Consider the following 17,887-nt stretch of genomic DNA (forward strand, 5'->3'; position numbering starts at 1 on the left):
GCGCTTTGGGCTCTGTTTTCCTCCCCTCCCTCCCCCCATTAAAAAAAAATGAACATTGGGTTTCTCGTCTTCAAGTACGCCCTTTCCTCCCTGGTTGTCGTCGCAGTCTCGGAGGCGGCAAAGCGCAGCAACAGGCTCGGCGGCCTCCTCGCGGCGCTGCCGATTGTGACGGTCGCGACGCTCATTTGGCTGCAGGTGGAGGGCCAATCAAAGGAGAGCATCTCAAGCCACGCGTGGTACACTCTGTGGTACGTTCTTCCGACGCTACCGATGTTTCTGGCCTTTCCGTACTGCTACGATCGTCTCGGATTTTGGGGGGCGCTCAGTGCGTGCGTCGCGGGGACTGTATTGGTGTTTGCAGTCTTTGCGGTGGCTATGACGGCCGTCGGTATTCGACTGCTGTAACCGCCGTGCAGCCGTATCACAGGGCGATGAGAGAGAAAGAGTGAGCACGGCTGGCGCACTTCCTTTTTCTTTTACTGCAAAAAATAAAGAGCACACCGAGAAAGAGAAGAGAGGCACTGACGTTTGTGGATCGATGCATACGGGTGTGCCTGTGTGTCTGTATGCGTGTGCATACATGCGAGAATAACACCACCATGAGGACTGCTAAGGCTTACGGCGCTGCTTCTTGTAAGCCAACTACTGCGTCCACCTCGGGCACAGTGGAATCGCGAAAGTCGATGGATCGAAGCAAATTACGGAACAGAAATCTTCGGTAATGATGTGCAGAGCTGTTTTGGACGCTATCGGCTAAGTTGTCACGTTTATTTAAGTGTTGCTCTCGACGTTCTTTAAGGATCTCTGCCCGCCTCGCCGTTGAATCGGGGCCTTGTCTTAGAGCTGTGGGGAGGCCCAGAGCCTTTGGCCGCGTTCTTGGGTATGACTGCGGTGCTCTAAGGTGTTGGCACACAGGTCTGAGCTGGCGCTGTGCCATGTAGACATGCGTCCATGGCCACATTCACACGGACCCGCCATCAATCGCGTGGAGGATTCACCAACGATGCGCACCCTTCCGCTGCTCTTCTACGGTTGGTGGGTCGCCGTGCGGCTGAGTGTGCTCCCGGAGCGCAACCCTGCGCTGTGTGCTGTGGAAGGACACGGGGACCTTATGACGCCAAGCGGTGTCCGTCGGCCCCCCCGGCTCGTGGACACAGCCGTCATGCAGCAGAGGAAAATGGGAGACGGTCGCATGAATGCATTGCTGCCCACTAGCCTGTGGTGCTGAATGGAGACGCTGGGCAGTCAATCACCAACACCACCAGAACCCACAACACATAACGACAGGAAAGGGGGTCTTAACGCTGACTTACGCGCACATCTCGAGACCGAGGTAACGGACGGCGGCGTGTGTGTGCGTGCGCGTGTATAAGCTGACGGTAAAGGTGAAGGTGGCACGAATGACTGTGGATTGGTCCTGCGCTGCTGTCTCTACGTACACTATCCCATTCAGAGATGGACTTCATACCCTTTTCCATGAAAGAACTGCTTTTTTTTTTTGGCTGTTGCTGCCCATCGGCACCATTCTGTACGAGGGGTGGGTGGCCTCCCCACGTGTACCCCACTCGTGCAGACGAAGAGTCGATTGCCCTTCTCCCTTTGTGGAATGTGTCACCGAGTACTGCTCTTCTCATGTGCCGCTCCATCCGCTGTGCTGCATCGGCAACGTATCCTCGCTCCCTTCTCATCGTTGCTCTTGCTAGCACATCCATCTTTAGGCTCTGATTTTCTCCAGGCACGCGCACGCCCCAGGCGCCTCTCTGCACAGTTGCCCATATACGCCATTATCCCCACGCGGGCAAACCACAGACGTTTTCACGCAGGCACGCACGCACGCAGGCGCTCAGCGCACCGCCTCAAAAGTCAAACCGCACTAGGTGCAGTGAAAGGTTTAGCGCAGAGACGCCTGAGCGTACGAGCAGTAGGCCCGCCTTCTTGCGCTGCCCCGCCTTTCCTTTTTTTTTTTAGACAGATTATGCGCATCCACAGCACTCGCGAGCAACTCTGTCACGCAGCACCGCTTCTGCTCAGTTCCTTCCCACATCAAATGATTGTGGGACAAGCTCGACTAGAGAACTAGTCAAGGTATGCGCCGCGCATCGGACGACGGAAGTGACACATCTCACTACGACGAGGGAGCGGAATCGACCGAGGAAAAAGCGTCCGAAAGTCAGTCGGAGTCGTCTCTCGGATTTGGCGGCGACCTCCCCATTCCCGTCCCTGGCCACCTGCGCCAGTCGCCCCCTACGGTGACCATCCCCACACGCGACCGTATAGAAAACACTCAGTGGACGAGCAGCATCAGCGCCGACACTGCCAGCCAAACCAATAGCGCCGGCAGAGGCCGTCCTTTGCAAGGCTTGACTGCACCGGCGATGGATAATCCCAGCGATTCTGCTGTCCTCGGTGGGCAGCTCATGACAGACAACCCGAACGATGAGCGTATTGAGGTGCGCAACGCAGAGAATGTGAAGACGCCACGTGCATCGCTTCGGCAGTCCTATGCGCAGGAGGAGGGCGCGGGCGGTGGCGGCGGGACCATGGGGCAGCCGATCGAGAATGCGCCTCACGATGAGGCGATCCCAGTGTCTCCCTCGGCCAGCCAGGTTGCGACGCCGATGGCAATGCGAACAGGGCAGGCGATGCGCCCAGACGACGAAGACGAAACGGAGGATGAGGGCGAGGAGGCCGGGGAGGAAGAGGAGGATGCTGAGCTTGATGAGAACAACGAATACCGCGCGGAAGGCTACGCTGGGCAGAAGCCTACTGACCTTGCAGAGGCAGCTCCGGCGGTGTACGACAGCGATCGGCAGCTGGGTTACAACCCTGCAAAGTATGCCCGCATCAATGCCACCGCCAGCCGTGAGATGCAAGACCTTTTCAAGCAAATCATGCAGTATGAGCCCTTTACAGCAGAGCTGCCGGCCAAACTGCGGCCGTTTGTGCTCGACTACATACCGGCAATCGGCGATCTCGACCCATTTGTTAAAGTGCCGCGGCCAGACGGAATCCCAGACGGCCTGGGCCTCGAGATGGTTGACGAACCAGCGATTCCGCAGTCAAATCCGGCGGTGGTACTGTTGGAGCTGAACGCCACCAACGCTCACGGTGTTTCGGCGGACATTGTGGACTCACTCGAGAACGCAGCAAATCGGCCGGAGGTGATTGATCGATGGATTTCGGACATCAAAAAGGTTCACTACAAGAAGGCGTTGCCAACGGTGAACTACCAGCGGCCCATGCCCGACATTGAGACGCTGATGCAGGTATGGCCTCAGCAGTTTGAGGAGGTTCTGAACTCCGACATCGCCTTCCCTCCGTCGAACATTAGCCTCGACCTCGATCAGTACGTGCGGACGCTGTGCGCCATCTTGGACATTCCTACGTATAGCTCCTTGATTGACTCACTCCATGTCATGTTCACCCTTTACGAGGAATTCCGCTCCAATCAACACTTCCAGCATGTTTGAGGAGAGCCTTTGGCGCAAGTACAGATGCTGCGCAGTGTTTGGCGCCTTTGCAGCCACGCTCGCGCTCTTTGGCTGTGAGTCGCGGAGGTAGTGGAGAAGAGAAAGACTGACGAGATCATGGAGCTGCTTCTGCGAGCTGAGTGAGTGTGGGGAAGGCAAAGGGCACTCGAGGGTGCTCTATGAGCGCAGACACGCAGTGCCGTGTCTGCATGCGACGATAGACAGCCCAACTCCAACGAAAAAAAAGAGCAAAGGGGCGCTCTGACTTTTGCGCGCCTATCGGTGCACTCGTGCCCCAGCGATGTCTTCGAATTCGTTTCTCTCTTTCTCTGCGCTTTCATACCGGGGCGATTTGTTCACCCGTACGCGGATGCGACGGCGCGTGCTATTGCTGTTTTTTTTCCCCTTTGCTCCTTTCCGCCATCACCCAACGTCTGCCTCTATACTTTGTCCTCCTCTTGCATGCGCATCGACGTGAGCGCACATCTGTACATCGAACGCCTCCTGTGTGTGCGTGTGTGCAGTACCAAAGATGCAGACACACTTACACACACCTCTCTTCTCGTCTCTTTCTTTGTCACGTTTTCAGTTTGTTCGCCCCGGTGCGGGAGGGTATGATGTGGATAGCAGCTGTTTTTTCACCCCCCTCTTTCTGCGCCTCTCCGTCTCTTCTTGTTGATGCTCGTGTACTCATAGGCACTGCTGGCCTTAACACACAGACGCACACACACATATAGAGGGAGAGACACTCACTCCCGAAAACAAACTGAAAACAACGAAGAAGGGGAGCACACACGAGAAGGGCAGGGAAGAGGATGTGAGTCCCCTCTACTCCCCTCCCTGCCGCTCAATCCGAGATGCAGGTGAAAGCACAGCTGTAGGAGAGAGGGACAGCACATCAAGGAGCACCGCACAGTTGTGGCCGATGGGCAGGTCTGTGTGTGTGTGAAGTGGTGAGGGGGGGAAGCTCCGGCGCTGATTACCACGAAGACATTCACACATATGTAGTCTGCCTCCTGTAAACTCGCTAAGTAGCTTGGCGTGTGTCGTGTAAGCGGGAACGTTTGGCGAGGTCGCTAGCGCACTTGTGAGTTGAGGGGTCGGAGGAGGAGGCAGAAATAAAGAGTCAGCCCTGCATTGATGGTATCGGCAAGTGTGTAGTAGAGTCATATATCTTCGTGGGGCTCACTGGTGTGAGCCGCGTCCCTCATTTTTGCTCTTTCCGCAGTGCGTGACCGCTCCCCTTCGCACATCCTCTTGTGACCGCGGCTGACCGGCGCCTTCTCACGTCGCACAACTTGGACTCGACACGCTCTATTTCCTGACCTCTCCTCTCCCCTCATCCCCTTTTTTCTTTCTCTCGTTCGGCCCTTAAAATTTTTTTTGATATCTCTCTGTGTGTATGTGTGTGTTGGGGGTGGTGGTGTGATGATACGATGTATCTGCGGCTTTCAGTGCTCTCACCGCCACGCTGATCTCATCGCCCGCTCCGCGATAGCGAAAAAAAGGAGAGAAAAAGGAAGAAAGCACATGGGCTTGACGTAGGCGGTGTTGTGTTGAGTTGCGCAGTGGTACTCACGAAATACACACACACACACACAAACACAGCTACGCACGCGCATAGAGGTACGGACGGCGTAGTGGTTGACGCTGATACAGTCCGCAGAGGCGATTTTTTGCTCTCTCGTCGCCGAGCTCCTCATAGACTCACACCTACAAGCATCGCCACAGCCGCTGCTTCTTCCAGGACAGGGTGCGATAGGCGCTCTTTTCGGGGGACCACATCCGCTTTGGTTCTGTGGGACTCAATGCTTGTCTGGGGCGGGGCTCAACCCACTTTACCAGTGGTATCTACTCGTCTCGGCGTCTACCGAGCCTCGACACCCACTCGTGTCTCGTCACTGTGTCTAACTCTCACTCATACTTGAAAAGTTGTGCGCACACAGTTCTTAAAAACGCAGCAGATAATGGCGCATCTTTTTGTTGGAGACCTAGGTGCTGTAGCAGCTGCACTGCCCACGGCTGACCGCGACAGTGTGTCACCAGCGTGGTCGATCTACGACGACTGCTTGTGTGTCGCTTCGCAGGATGGCGAGATGGAGGATTCACAAGTGGAGGAGGGAGGGGCGAGCAGCTCCGTAGCCACAATGCCGCGCCGGCTGCCCTTCATATCGGACCCGCTTCCATTCATGACGCTAAAGGGCTCGCAGGTGAAGAAAAATGCGCCGATTCGCCGGGGTGCTCAGGGGGCCGTCTACTCTGCCCTCGATGCGGCTGCCGGCACCCTTGCGGAGGACCATAACGCACAGAAGCTTACCTTAGGCGACGGCTGCGGTGAGTGTCAGGGCGAAGAGGAGAGGTCAGGTGGCGGGCAGTGCCCGGCACGGCGTGGTCGTCACGTGGCGGTGAAGCGCATTTTCATTCAGGCAAGCGACTTCGGCGCACGTGACATCTCTTCCACTGTGCTGCGTGAGGTAACACTGCATCGCTTTGTGAGCGAGAAGCAAGCTCTGTCTCTTGCGGGGGTGAGCGCGCCATGCTCGAACGCTGCAGCTTTCGCCACCACGGCGCGTACAGAGGATGCTCGAGGTCGGGTGCTCGGCGATCTCATCGACGAATCCGCTCGAGCTGTTCACCTCTACCGTGTTGTGGAAGCTCCGCACAAGGAGATGTGCCTTGTGATGGAGCTCGCGGCGACCAACTTGGAGCAGGTAGTCTTTCCTCACGGCCCCCGCGGTGCCCCGAAGAGTGATGGTGCGGGCGGCTACAGGCGGAAAACTGGAATGGTTTCCCTGTTCGGCGTGTCGTCCTCTACCGGTGCCGACGGCGCTCTGAGCCTGTCCTCTGCCCCGTCGTCTACAAGACCAAACACAGCTACGGCGGCAGAGGGCCCGCAGACATCCGCGCCCTCTTCGCAGCAGTTTCAAATGCCGCTTGTGCGCTACGTGATGCGGCGCCTCCTGCGCCTCGTGTGCTTTCTACACGAGACGTGTGGTGTGGTGCATCGCGACCTGAAACTGAGTAACGTGCTTGTGACGAAGGACGCTGGGCTTCGACTCGGTGACTTTGGGTCTGCGCGCTTCCTTCCACCTTTGCGCTCGGAGGCAAAGACCGGGACTGACAGCTCCCTGTCTGTCACTGAGTCTCGCGCGGCACCTGCGGGGGTGCGTGAGCAAATACCCTGCACGCCGCCTTCGATGCGCACCACGCTCCACTATCGCCCCCCCGAGGCGCTCCTTGGGGACCCGTTGTGCCGCACCGCGGCAGATGTGTGGGCATTGGGTGTGATGTTTGCGCAGTTGCTGCTGCAAAAGAGCTTGTTTCACGCTTCGAGTGAATTAGACCTGCTGGGGGCCATTCAGAAGCTGCTGGGCGTGCCGACGTACAGCGCGCCGCCTTTGTGGCCTGCCGCACCTTCGGTGCCCGGGTCGCCGAGGGGTGGGCCATTTGCTGCACAAGCTGCAGCTCCACAGGCAAGTCTCCCGTACAAGTTCCACTCGGGCATCGTACCTGCCGACGGGCTGGACCTGCTGTCGCGCATGCTGCATCACCAACCCGAGTGCCGCATTGCCGTCCGTGACGCACTACAGCATCCGTTTCTGAACCTGAAGGGTGGCTCGGCGACGGCCACACACGATGACGACGAACGAGGGCGAGTGCTGTGGGAGGAGAGGGTGGCAGCAGTACTGCGTGAGCAGGCGGCGGGGCACACAAGGGGTATGGGAGGGGGAGGAGGGCGGTGGCCCATGTTTGTCGGTCTCGCCGACAATGAGGACGAGGAGGACGAAGAGGTTGACGAGGGCGGCGTCGCCCCTCTCTGCAATCAACTGAGTGAATACTCGTCATACTAAGTGCACGCTGTTCTCTTTTTCCTTCGTTCCTCTTCCTGTGCGTACAGCTGAGTTGTCGAGCTGACCGCGAACAGAATCAAAGTAAAAAAAAACAGCACCAAACGGCGTTTTCGTCGGACCCTTCTCTCGCCCTGCGTGTGACACTCAGGCACTGTCGTGCGTTCATGGGGGGGGGACACATGTGCCGAATTCTTACCTCGGCCGCCTTTTGCAAGCCTCATTAGCGCGCGCGCAGAGCGGGGCCTAGCCATGTTCGATGCGGCAGTGCCACAGTTTCGTCCCTGTAGGATGCGGGGCTGCCGATCCCATGAAGTGACATCGGTAAGCGGCTCGCTCTTGAGACCGGCGGTGCGCCGGGGAAGGTGTAGGAGGAGGAGTGTGCCTGTGCAGTGTGTGTGTGTGTGGCTTCGCTGGCCTCTCGCTTTCTCTCGCTCTCGTTCTCGCTCCCCGTCCCCAAACACGGCTATCAGAATCACACCCGGGCAGGGGCGGACGGATCTTATCCATTACCGCATGAAATCAGTCTTCTTCCTTCAACTTCTCTCTGCCTTCTCCGTAACTCCGCGTGTCGTCCCCCCTCCCCCTCCTCTTCTCTCCCTTCATTGATGCCAACGGACCGCGTGTACTTTGCTGAACATCGCGGTGCGATTGTCATGAATGTCGCCGTTACTATTTGCGAGCTGGAGAAGCAGCAACGAATAGGAAAAAAGAGCGCGCGCCTCCTGCCCCCTTCCCCCGGCCTTTCGCTTTTTTTTTCAGCCTATCCCTCTGCCCCCCATCCTGCGGCACCCCAGTACACCTACCCCCCACCCGCCACACTCCTGTCACCCCCCACCTCTCTCACACAAACACCGTCAGCATACATATACATATACAGCACGAGAACAACGCAAAGAAAAACAAAAAAACGATTGGAGCAGGCGTACATCTTTTTTTTTCCTGAAATCCTTCTCAGTGTCGTCTCCATCTTGGGAAAGCACCCAGCAGACAACCACAGGCTTCCTGTCCCCCACCTCCTACCCTCAACCTACACACACACACACACAAACCTCGCGTGGACTAAGCTCTAAGAGCGGCGGTCCTGAAAAGCGAACGTAGGGGAGTGCTGAAAGGGGGCACCAGCCAACAAGTTGGAACAGTGGAAACGGATTCGAACACGCGCACTCTCCCGAAGCTCTGCGCGCGCGCTTGTTTGTGGCCTGGGGCCACGTGCTCTGTCTTGACTGTTGTGCATGCGCCCGTCCCCCGCACGTCTCCACCCCTCTCAGATTTTGTTTTGGTTCGTTTCATTTCACCCCCTCTCTCTCTGTTTTTTTCTGTCCTTCACCTTCCTTTCGTTCTCGCTGGTGCATTTGATTCCTTTTAGCCCCTCTTTTACGCCGCACCCGCGGCTTCCCCCACCCACGTTACACACACACACACACACACACTTACACAGAACGAGAAGGAAAAGGTTACACGAAAAGGGCGGCCGGTGGGCGGAAAACGAGTGCCTGTGTTGCAGGCGCCGGAGCCGGAGACATCATAGTTTTCCCGGTACCTTCTTTCGGTTTTTCTTGTGTGCTTCTTACTTTCCTACTACCGGTTTAGCTCTTCAGTTGACGTTCGCATCTTTTCACGCTCACAAAGTCACGCGACGGGATCTCTTACCCCCGCAAAGGATTTTTTAAGGCACGGGCACGGTGAGCGTCTGCATGCGTGGCGTGGGCGAGAGAAGGTAGTACAATAGTAGATCGTCGTCACCAGTGCCTGCACTTGTGCATCCGCAGCGTGACGCAGAGGCTATTGAACAGCAGGGTGCATGCAGAGGGGAACAGAGTAAAGTTGTTCTCGAATCGGGCGCACGCCACCACTGCAGCGAAACTTTATCGGCATCTTTCTCTACCACGCTCCGGTTGCCTCTCTCTCTCACACACACACACGCATCTTGTTCCCAGGTGCGTGCGGGTGGGTAAGTGCGCACATATTTTTACACAAATTGAGCATTCCTCTGATCGCATGGGTGAACAGTTCCCTTCAGAGTGGACGTAATCTCACATCGACTTTTCGGGTTGCTCTTCACACAGTCCTTTTTCTTCACCTTTCCCCCGCCCAGCTCTTCCCCCCCTGTCAGCGCCGCTTTCCTCTCGTCTCTCGTCAATAGTACTCGAAGTTGTTCTAACGCTTCTGCCGCTGCTGCCGTATTGCTCCTCCCCCTCCTCTGTGCTCTCTTCCAGAGACGCCTAGTTTTTTTTTCGTTTTTCCTGTTGCTTCTATACATTTTCTCACGGCCGTCGTCGTTTGTCTCTCTGCCTCTCTCTCGCGCTCGCGCGCGCTTTCCTCTTTGCCCCACTCCACCTTTGGTGGCTTTGAGTTGGGTATCTCGCATAAGGTCTTCCCTCTTTTTTTCTCTCTGTTCGCACACCTCTCCCGCGCTCACCGTGACGGTGAGAGTTTTTTTTCTCGTCACGTCACCGCATTGGCAAACGTTTTTCTGTGTTTTGGCTCTTCGCACCCCCGACTTGCCCTCACTCTCACGCATTTTTGTCTCACGTTGCTTCGCGGTGCTGTCGACGCTTACGTTCCTGCCGTAACGGACGAAAAAGAACTCTGCTGTGCTGCCCTGTTCTCTGGTGCTGTGCTGTGTGCTCTGGCAAACGCTCTCTCCTCCCCCTCTTTTTCCCTGAGCTGACGCCTCTCCTTTCTCGCTCCCTCTTGTTTCTCGTTTTATTTTTCTCTTCGTGGCTGTGCCTCTGCGCGTGTGTTGCGGTGTCGCCAACTCACTTGAGGGTGCTGCCTCCCTTCCCCTTCCCTCCTCCCGCCCATCATCGTCCACTTTGGTCCTTACTCGCCCTCCGTACATCAAGACGGACACGCAAGGAGCATTCGCTTCGTACCAGAAACATTGAAAAAACTCGCGTGCTGTTGCGCAGCTGAAACTTCGACCGCGCTCATGACTTCTTCACCTGATTCAAGGGATAAGAGCGCCGCTTCCGCGTCCATGGGCGATGCCGAATCGTTGCCCAGTACCGTGCGCAGAACTACCTTCTACGCCGTGCTCAATGTCTCTCACGACGCAACGGCCGAGGAGATCACGACTGCGTACCGCAGGCTTGCCCTCGTGTACCATCCGGACCGCCCAAACGGCTCGCAGGCGAAGTTTCAAGAGGTGCAGCGTGCTTACGAGGTGCTCAACACGAAGGAGACGCGCGCTGCTTACGATGCTTTTCTTGAAGGGAGGGTCAATTTGCGGAAGTTCAAGCGTCCACCTCCTCTCGAGTCGGTGGTGCAGCCTGTCTACGCGCTGCTTGCAGACGGCGCCTTCTACGAGTTTGAGGCGGCGTCCAGCAAGCTCAAGTGCAGCTTTCACTACGGTGACGGCATTCAGTTCAACGGCGATTTCGGTAGCTTCATAGGGCTTGCCGGGGATGGCTTCATGTATTGGACCATCAGCGGGCGAGGGTTCGCTTCGCGGTTGTGCAAGCTCGACAGCAGCTTCGCTTTGTCAAGCATTCGCATCATGTATCGAAGCAACATGGGGCTTCGCAAGCCACCACTGCAGCGCTCTTTTTTGAAGTTTCCGAGTACTAGGTGCCCCGCTGGACCTTCAGGCGGCACACCAGCGGCGAGGCACAGCGGTGGCGGCACTTGGAACCGTGGCCGTGGGAGGGGAACCGCCGCTGAAAGTGCGGCTAACATGTCCGTGGCGAGCCGCATCAAGGAGGCGCTGCTAAGCAAGGAGCGAAGCCGATATATCAAGAAGCGGCTGGACACGATTCTGCAGGAGGAGACGGTGGAGCGCAGCGGCATCCAGCAGGATCTGTTGGAGCAGCTGAGCTTGCTACACACAGAGGCAAAAAGGACGTTTCAGTCTCTGCTGCAAGGCGCTGCTGCGCTGACAGGGACGGGGTCTTGTGTGGGCCACAGCTTTCCAATCGCGCCCCTGTGCTCATCTGACACGTGTGGTTCGCGATCGACGGCCGACCCGTCGTCGCTGCAGGCCGCCTCGCTATGGGTAGACCCGCCGCCGAAGCAGCACTACACAGGCGACAAAATTCTGCGTGAAAATGGCGACGGCAGTCGCGAGGACAATAGACATCGCACCAGCAGCGGAGGAGGTGTCGCCTCTTGTGGCAAGCCTGATAGCGGCCAAAGCTCCTCTACCTCGTCTCCATCCCTGAGGCCCATCCCGGCCTCTGAAACTGCGGCAGGTGAGGACTTGCGTCACGGGCGTGTAAACGAGGCGCCGCAGACGCTCTTACCGACTCCGCCGCGCTTCTACAGCGGTGCGGCTGCCATCCATGGGGCCTCTGCGGGTACAGGGGCGGAAGAGACCAAAGAAGCTGGGCTCCCGTCGCCGTCGCCGTCTCCGGCGCCAGTGCGTCCGAAGCCGAGGGATCCATCGGGCAAAGACAGTGGGGTGTACCCCACCACTGAGTCCAACACCTTTTCCACCTTACCGCCTTTTCATGCCGCTGATGTGGAAATAGCGAGGGTTGCAGCGGAGGAGGTGGTGTTGGGGAGTGGCTTCGAGTGCATGCAACCCGGCGCTAGCGGACCATGCACCCGCGCAGAGTGGGGCGACTCTGCGTCGTACTCCCTCGACGTTTCCTCTTCAGTGATGGAGAAAATTGCGGAGGCGGTGATGAAAGGGGAAGAAGGCTTCACATCATGCGACTCCGCTGCTGTACTCCCTCCTCAGCACGCGAATCCTGAGAACGAGCGCTCCCTCGCGGCCGACTCAAAGGCGGCGACTCTCTCGGGCGCACTCGGCCCCCACGGGGTACCTCTCACGGAGGCAGTCACTGGAAGGTTCTCAGAAGTCCGCAAAGCGTGCGCGCAGCTGCCGAGCCAAAGCAGCAACAGCAGCAGCGTCGGGGTCGAGATGCTGCGGGTGGGGTCCGGGTCTGCTTTTGGGGAAAAGCCGGAGCTGGATGAGGAAGGTGGCCATGCGGCGCTGAGGCGCGGTACACATTTCCCCAAGAAGCCCAAGGCGCGCATGAAACCGCGGTACATGCTCCCCACGGAGGCGTATACGCGTCGTAAAAGCTTGTTGCTGACGGACTCCTTCAACGGGACCACGCACAGCACCTCTTCCCTCAACGAGGCTAGTCACACGTACAGTAGCATGACCGCCGACCAGCTTTTCGAGGAGGAGCGCCTCTTCATGGATTCCTTTTCGAAGACGATGCGGCATTACTGATGATTTGGCCGTGCTCTGAGCGGCACAGAAGAGAAACTTCGTCGCTTCGTCTCTTATCGCTCCGTCAGCGATGCGAACAGAAGCGGCGCGTCGCCGCTACAACTGATGAGCCGGCAGAGACTGAGTCACCTTAGACTTTTTTCTTTTCCCGATCATCCTTATTTGCTTACGTTATGCCGGCCCTCTCTTTTCACCGACACACTCGTTTTCCTCTTTGCCGCTCTCTCTTTGTGTCTTGTGATGGTGCGCTAGATCTGATATTTCGCTTTCCATGAATGCGCTCGACTCCTGTGGCATCACCGCTTGTGCGTGCCTTCTCCCGTTGCCATCTTTTTTTATCCTGTACACGTTGCCGTTGTGAAGACTTCCTCTGGGAGGTACACGCGAAGATCGAGAAGTACCTTTCTATCCCCCCCTCTCTCGTCTCTCGCCTCTACTCCTTTCCCTGCTTCTCACTGTCACGTGCTTGCACAAACGCAAGCACACGCACATTTCCTGTGCGTGCCTTAACCTAGTGGTGTTGCACAGCGCAGCCTTTACCCTCTTTTTTTTTTCGTCTCCTAGATTCTGCACTGCCGGCTTAGCTGCGGGTGCGTCTCCCTCACTAACGTCCACATCACCCATTTCCCTCTTTTTCCCTCTCCCTAAATCCTGCCTTGGATATGGTTAATTCGTAGGCCTGCTGGGTAGCGCGCACACACACACACACACATGTTCGTTCCTGCGCGCGCTTTCTAGATCGACTTGTGTGTTTGTGTGCGGCAGCAGTGGCATCTCTGACCGTCTCTCCCGCTCGTGATGATCGTTTCCCTCTCCGCTTTCTCTCGTTCCTCCCCCCTCCTTCCTCCTTCGCAACTGCTGCGTGTGTATGAGCGCCTCCCTCACTCCTCTTCTCCGCCTCTGAACTGTGGCCTCTTCACCCTTTTCTCTTTTTGTGCCCTCCTTTAGCGTTTGCTCTCTCTTCCCTCGTTTGTACTTGGTGGTGTGTGTGGTTGTTTCCGCCGTACCCCAACGCGCCTCTCGTCGCCCGCCTCTTTTTTTCTTTTCGTTTTGTTTCACACCTCCTTCCCATGTCCCCGCCAAGAGGGTATCGATGCCGCCCTGGTTGTTGTTGTTGACTGCGGCCTTTCCTCCCCCTCCCTCCCTCCCCATTTTCGCCCTTTTTTCTTTGCGTCTCTTTTTCCCAGCCAACCCCCTCCCCTTCCCCTCTCTCTGTTGTGTGGCTGTGGTTGGAAAGGGCGGGTCCACCTTCAATTTTGGTCGGCGCATGCCGGCGGTTTGTGGTGTTCGATGGTCTTTTCATGTTATCTGCTATGCGTCACCGGTGCTTAGACAGGATAATCTGTACATTTGTATGCATTTCACTTCGCTGCTGTTGTTGTTGCTCAGCTCTCTGCGTGCTCTCCGTGAGGAGAGTGGGCTGCGCGTGTACGTTTATGTATAACTGTGTGTGTGTCCGTGCGTTCCTTCTCCGCATCTTCGCGCGACCCATACATTCGTCTCTCTCGCTCTCTGCTGCCTGCACCAGTCTTTCTCAGGCGATGTGTCGCTCTTTCACTCCTGTTGGCTCCACGTAAGACGGAGGGGGTATACGTTTGTGCACCGACGAACAGCACAAAATGCCCTCCCTCCCTCCCCCCACAAAAAAACATGAATAGCAAAGAATCATGAGTAACAGCGCACCGTGTGCTCTTGTATTCGCTAGCATTTCACTGGAAGTGCGCAGCACACGGGCTTGCTTACACGTTGAGCGGCAGGAGTAGACAAGGGGTGGTGGTGGTGGAGAGAGCACGTTGCCGGTGTGCCAGCGATCGGGCGCACGATTTCGCCCTTTCCTTCATCATCGATGGTGTCGACGGCATGCTGCCAAGGCAGTGGATAGCCTAGCGAGAAGGCAGGCGCACCGATTAGGTATACCCTACTTGGATAGATGCCCGATCGAATAGCTGGAACGGCGGTAGGAGGCGAAGCTCTTCATGCTACGTTATGCAGACATCGTTTGTGTCTTCCGCTCATCCACTTCCTATACTTTGGCTGTTCCCCGTGCTCTTCTCTTGTCGTACGCGCTGCGACGGGCGGCATGGCAATCAAGTTGTGTGTTTGCCATGCGCCTGCGCCACGTCAGCGAGACGGACACCACATCCCCATCGACATTCACTGCCCGCTCGAGGCACGCAGCCTCCGGTGCTCACGCAAAAAAGCCATGAGGCCGCCTTCAGTATTCACGTTTGAGGAATACAGGGGCCCGGCCGGCAAGGAGCCTGTCGCAGCCCGTAGCGGCGTCTTCCACCTGCCACACGGACCCTTGCGTACACCGATATTCATGCCGGTGGCGACACAGGGTGCACTAAAGGGGATAACCGTGGAGCAGCTTGAGGAGCTGGACGTTGAAATAATATTGGGCAACACTTATCATCTGGGCCTGCGGCCTGGGGAAGAGGTGCTGCGTGCTCTAACCGCGCGCAAAAACGCGCGGGAGGCTGCCGCCGGCGCGCGCACCTCGGCGGATGGCATCCGTGACAACATGGACGGGATCCACTTTATGGAGAGCTGGAAGAGGAACATACTGACTGACAGCGGTGGCTTCCAAATGGTTTCGCTTCTGAAACTGGCCCACATCACGGAGGAAGGCGTGCGGTTCCAGTCGACGCACGGCAGCGGCACGGCAGGGGCTGCGACGTCGGTAGCCAAGGTGGAGGCCTCGAGCTCTGCTAGCAGTGCGGCAGCGCCTGTCGGCGCTGCCAAACCACATGACAACAGCGGGGAAGAGAAGGGCACGTACTCGTTGCTGCTACGCCCGGAGGACTCCATCCGCATACAGAATGCCATCGGTGGCGACATCATGATGCAGCTCGACGATGTGGTGCACACACTCACGGTGGGACCGCGCGTAGAGGAGGCGGCAAAGCGCTCGATAAGGTGGCTTGACCGCTGTCTCGCCGCCAACCAAAACCGGGATAAGCAGTGCATTTTTGGCATTGTCCAAGGCGCCTTGAATGCCGAGCTGCGACGCTACTGCGTGAACGAAATAATCCAGCGCACGGAGTGCATGGGCTACGCGATTGGTGGGCTCAGCGGCGGGGAGGCGAAGGACGACTTCTGGCGGATGGTGCGACTGTGCACAAAAGAGGGGCTGCCAGCGAACAAGCCACGATACTGTATGGGTGTCGGTTATCCAGAGGACATCCTCGTGTGCATCGCTCTCGGCGTGGACATGTTCGACTGTGTGTACGCCTGCCGGACCGCCCGCTTCGGCTCTGCTCTCACCTCCTCTGGCAAGCTGCAGCTTTCGAAGAAGGAATATGCGGCCGACTTCGGTCCTCTCGATCCGAACTGCGGCTGTATGACATGTCGTACCTACACACGGTCCTACCTGAACATGATCGCGGCAAAGGATAGTACAGCGGCGACCTTGCTATCGTATCATAACATCGCCTACCTCATCAACCTGACGCGCGGCGCCCGCAGTGCCATTGAGGAGGGGCGATTCACCGCATACGTGCAGGACTTTTTCCTCGCCTACTACCCTGTGAAGGACTACCCCAAGTGGGTGGTGGAGGCGCTGGCCTCGGTCGACATAGCTCTGTTGTAGCTGGGCGTTTGGTGAGGGGTACAAGCTGGCTTCTCAGATATCCGCAGCAGTCCGCCTTGCTCCGGAATCGCGGCAGACCATGATTGAGGGACGCGACAGGCCGCAGGCTTAGGGGTTGCCTTGCTGGATGGACAGAAGGAGATTGTAACGAATGCAAGGAAGGGGAGGGGCCGTGTTCTTGCACCGCTGCCCGTTGACGAGCTGCCGCCCGCTGTTAAGGCGCCCCTCTCCCCCTCCTCTCCCTTGTGTTTTGTTGAAATTGGACAAGTATCGCTGTGTGAGTCGCCGCATGAGAGCAGAAAGCGGTTCGCTGTGTCTGCGTGATGGTGCCCATGTGAAACATTTCTCTACAGGAGCGCCTTCCTTCGCCCGCGCCTATTTCTCTTCGGCCGTCATCACCGGTCCCGTGTGACGGAGGGGTGCTTGGGTGGGTGGGAAGCTCACTTCAGTGCGTGTGGCAAGAAAGGGGGGCTCCAGTGCCTCCACTCTCTCCCCCACCCTCTCTCTCTGGGAGGAAGGTCAAGCAGCCCGCCCCTCGCCTTCTGTCCCTTTCCAGACACGGACCCGCCTCTGCGAGTGGCAGGGCCACCTCCCTACAACGCGGAGAAGCCGGAGTGATGGATCGCTGCCGGCTGCCAGGCCCTGCATGGCGTTGCGTCAGTGTGGCGGGTGACCCTGAAGACGTATGTGCCATCCCCCCGTGACGATCAATGTGTCAGCGTAGCCCGAGCGTATCTTGCCCTGCCCTCGCTCTGCCGACTGGCGCGGCGGCTGAGCGGCATGGGAAGAGGGGGGGGAATGCGCCACGTGGCGGCCGGGGCCTTGCTGAGGTGGCCGAGCTGCCACTGCCGTGACGCGTGTATCTGCGTCTGCCTTCGCAGGACGAGGGGAGGGGGTGGCCTCTGTGGCAGGTCGCGGCGGAGAGGAGGGGGAGGGCGGCGAATGGACGTGTGACTCGGGCGCTGCGGTGTGCGTGTGTGGCAGAGCGAATGGAAATGCCGGATAAAGGGAAGGAGATTTTTTTCGATGGAGGTCTTCTGGTTTGTGTGCCTGGGCGAGCGGCTCCGAGGTGAGACACGTGGCAGGGGGGTGACATCGCGCCGACGTAGCTGGAGGAGAGGCTGACTGGCCGGAGAAGAAGTGATCTCTGTCGCCTTGGGAAGGTGGCTCGATGTCTTCTGCGCATAGGACACCCATGGCTAATGCACATGCCTCGCGCATATCATGGACGTGTGCCGTTAGCGGCAGGCCCACGGTAAGGAAATCAGCTGATGCCGGTACAGCCCTCTCTGAAGGAGCGCCCTCTATGTCTCTGGTCGTCTCTGTTGCAATGCTGCGACTCACTGATGAATGACGACGCCGACAGGACCTACTTTCTCCTTGTTCGCTGCCCGCTCCTGCCAACAGCCTCCCTAACTTCCTTCCTCCCTACCTCCCAGTCTTGTGTTTTCGGGCTCTCCGCTGCTGCTGCGCCAGCTGGCATGTACAGTACGCTGTGTGTGGCGAATGGGCGATACGGCAACTCACAATAGCCCAGCAACATAGTACGACGGCAAAAAAGGTGGGGGGGGGGAAACAGCAGACGAGCTCAGAGTGAGACAGAGAGGCGGCGCACGAGCATACGCGGGTGTGCCGGTGTGGTTGTTCTGTTTTGTTTCGGGCCGTCTCATCACACCCACCTGAGATCAACTGCGTCACGCCGCATTTTTTTCTTTGACTTCTCGGAGTCGCGGCGAGTAGCGAGGAAGGAGTGCAACATACAGAGCTCGTGCTTGCGTACGCAGGTCTTCGA

At 57.8% G+C, this 17,887-nt stretch overlaps 4 protein-coding genes across 4 annotated transcripts; all 4 read left to right on the plus strand.

Annotated features, from left to right (window-relative positions):
* Positions 1-2,087: 2,087 nt before the first annotated feature.
* LSCM1_03794 (uncharacterized protein) lies at positions 2,088-3,470 on the plus strand (the record flags this gene model as incomplete). Its single annotated transcript, XM_067321327.1, has 1 exon — positions 2,088-3,470. The coding sequence occupies one exon, from the start codon at positions 2,088-2,090 to the stop codon at positions 3,468-3,470; it is 1,383 nt and encodes a 460-aa protein (XP_067176695.1).
* Positions 3,471-5,437: 1,967 nt separating this feature from the next.
* On the plus strand, positions 5,438-7,321 carry LSCM1_03795 (uncharacterized protein; the record flags this gene model as incomplete). Its single annotated transcript, XM_067321328.1, has 1 exon — positions 5,438-7,321. One exon carries the CDS (start codon positions 5,438-5,440, stop codon positions 7,319-7,321), a length of 1,884 nt encoding a protein of 627 aa, XP_067176696.1.
* A 2,932-nt stretch (positions 7,322-10,253) lies between these two features.
* On the plus strand, positions 10,254-12,503 carry LSCM1_03796 (uncharacterized protein; the record flags this gene model as incomplete). Its single annotated transcript, XM_067321329.1, has 1 exon — positions 10,254-12,503. One exon carries the CDS (start codon positions 10,254-10,256, stop codon positions 12,501-12,503), a length of 2,250 nt encoding a protein of 749 aa, XP_067176697.1.
* A 2,203-nt stretch (positions 12,504-14,706) lies between these two features.
* On the plus strand, positions 14,707-16,095 carry LSCM1_03797 (uncharacterized protein; the record flags this gene model as incomplete). The annotated part of the gene is made up of 1 exon (XM_067321330.1): positions 14,707-16,095. One exon carries the CDS (start codon positions 14,707-14,709, stop codon positions 16,093-16,095), a length of 1,389 nt encoding a protein of 462 aa, XP_067176698.1.
* Positions 16,096-17,887: the final 1,792 nt, after the last annotated feature.

This window comes from Leishmania martiniquensis, chromosome 30 (assembly GCF_017916325.1).
Source record: "Leishmania martiniquensis isolate LSCM1 chromosome 30, whole genome shotgun sequence".
Taxonomy (NCBI): Eukaryota; Euglenozoa; class Kinetoplastea; order Trypanosomatida; family Trypanosomatidae; genus Leishmania; species Leishmania martiniquensis.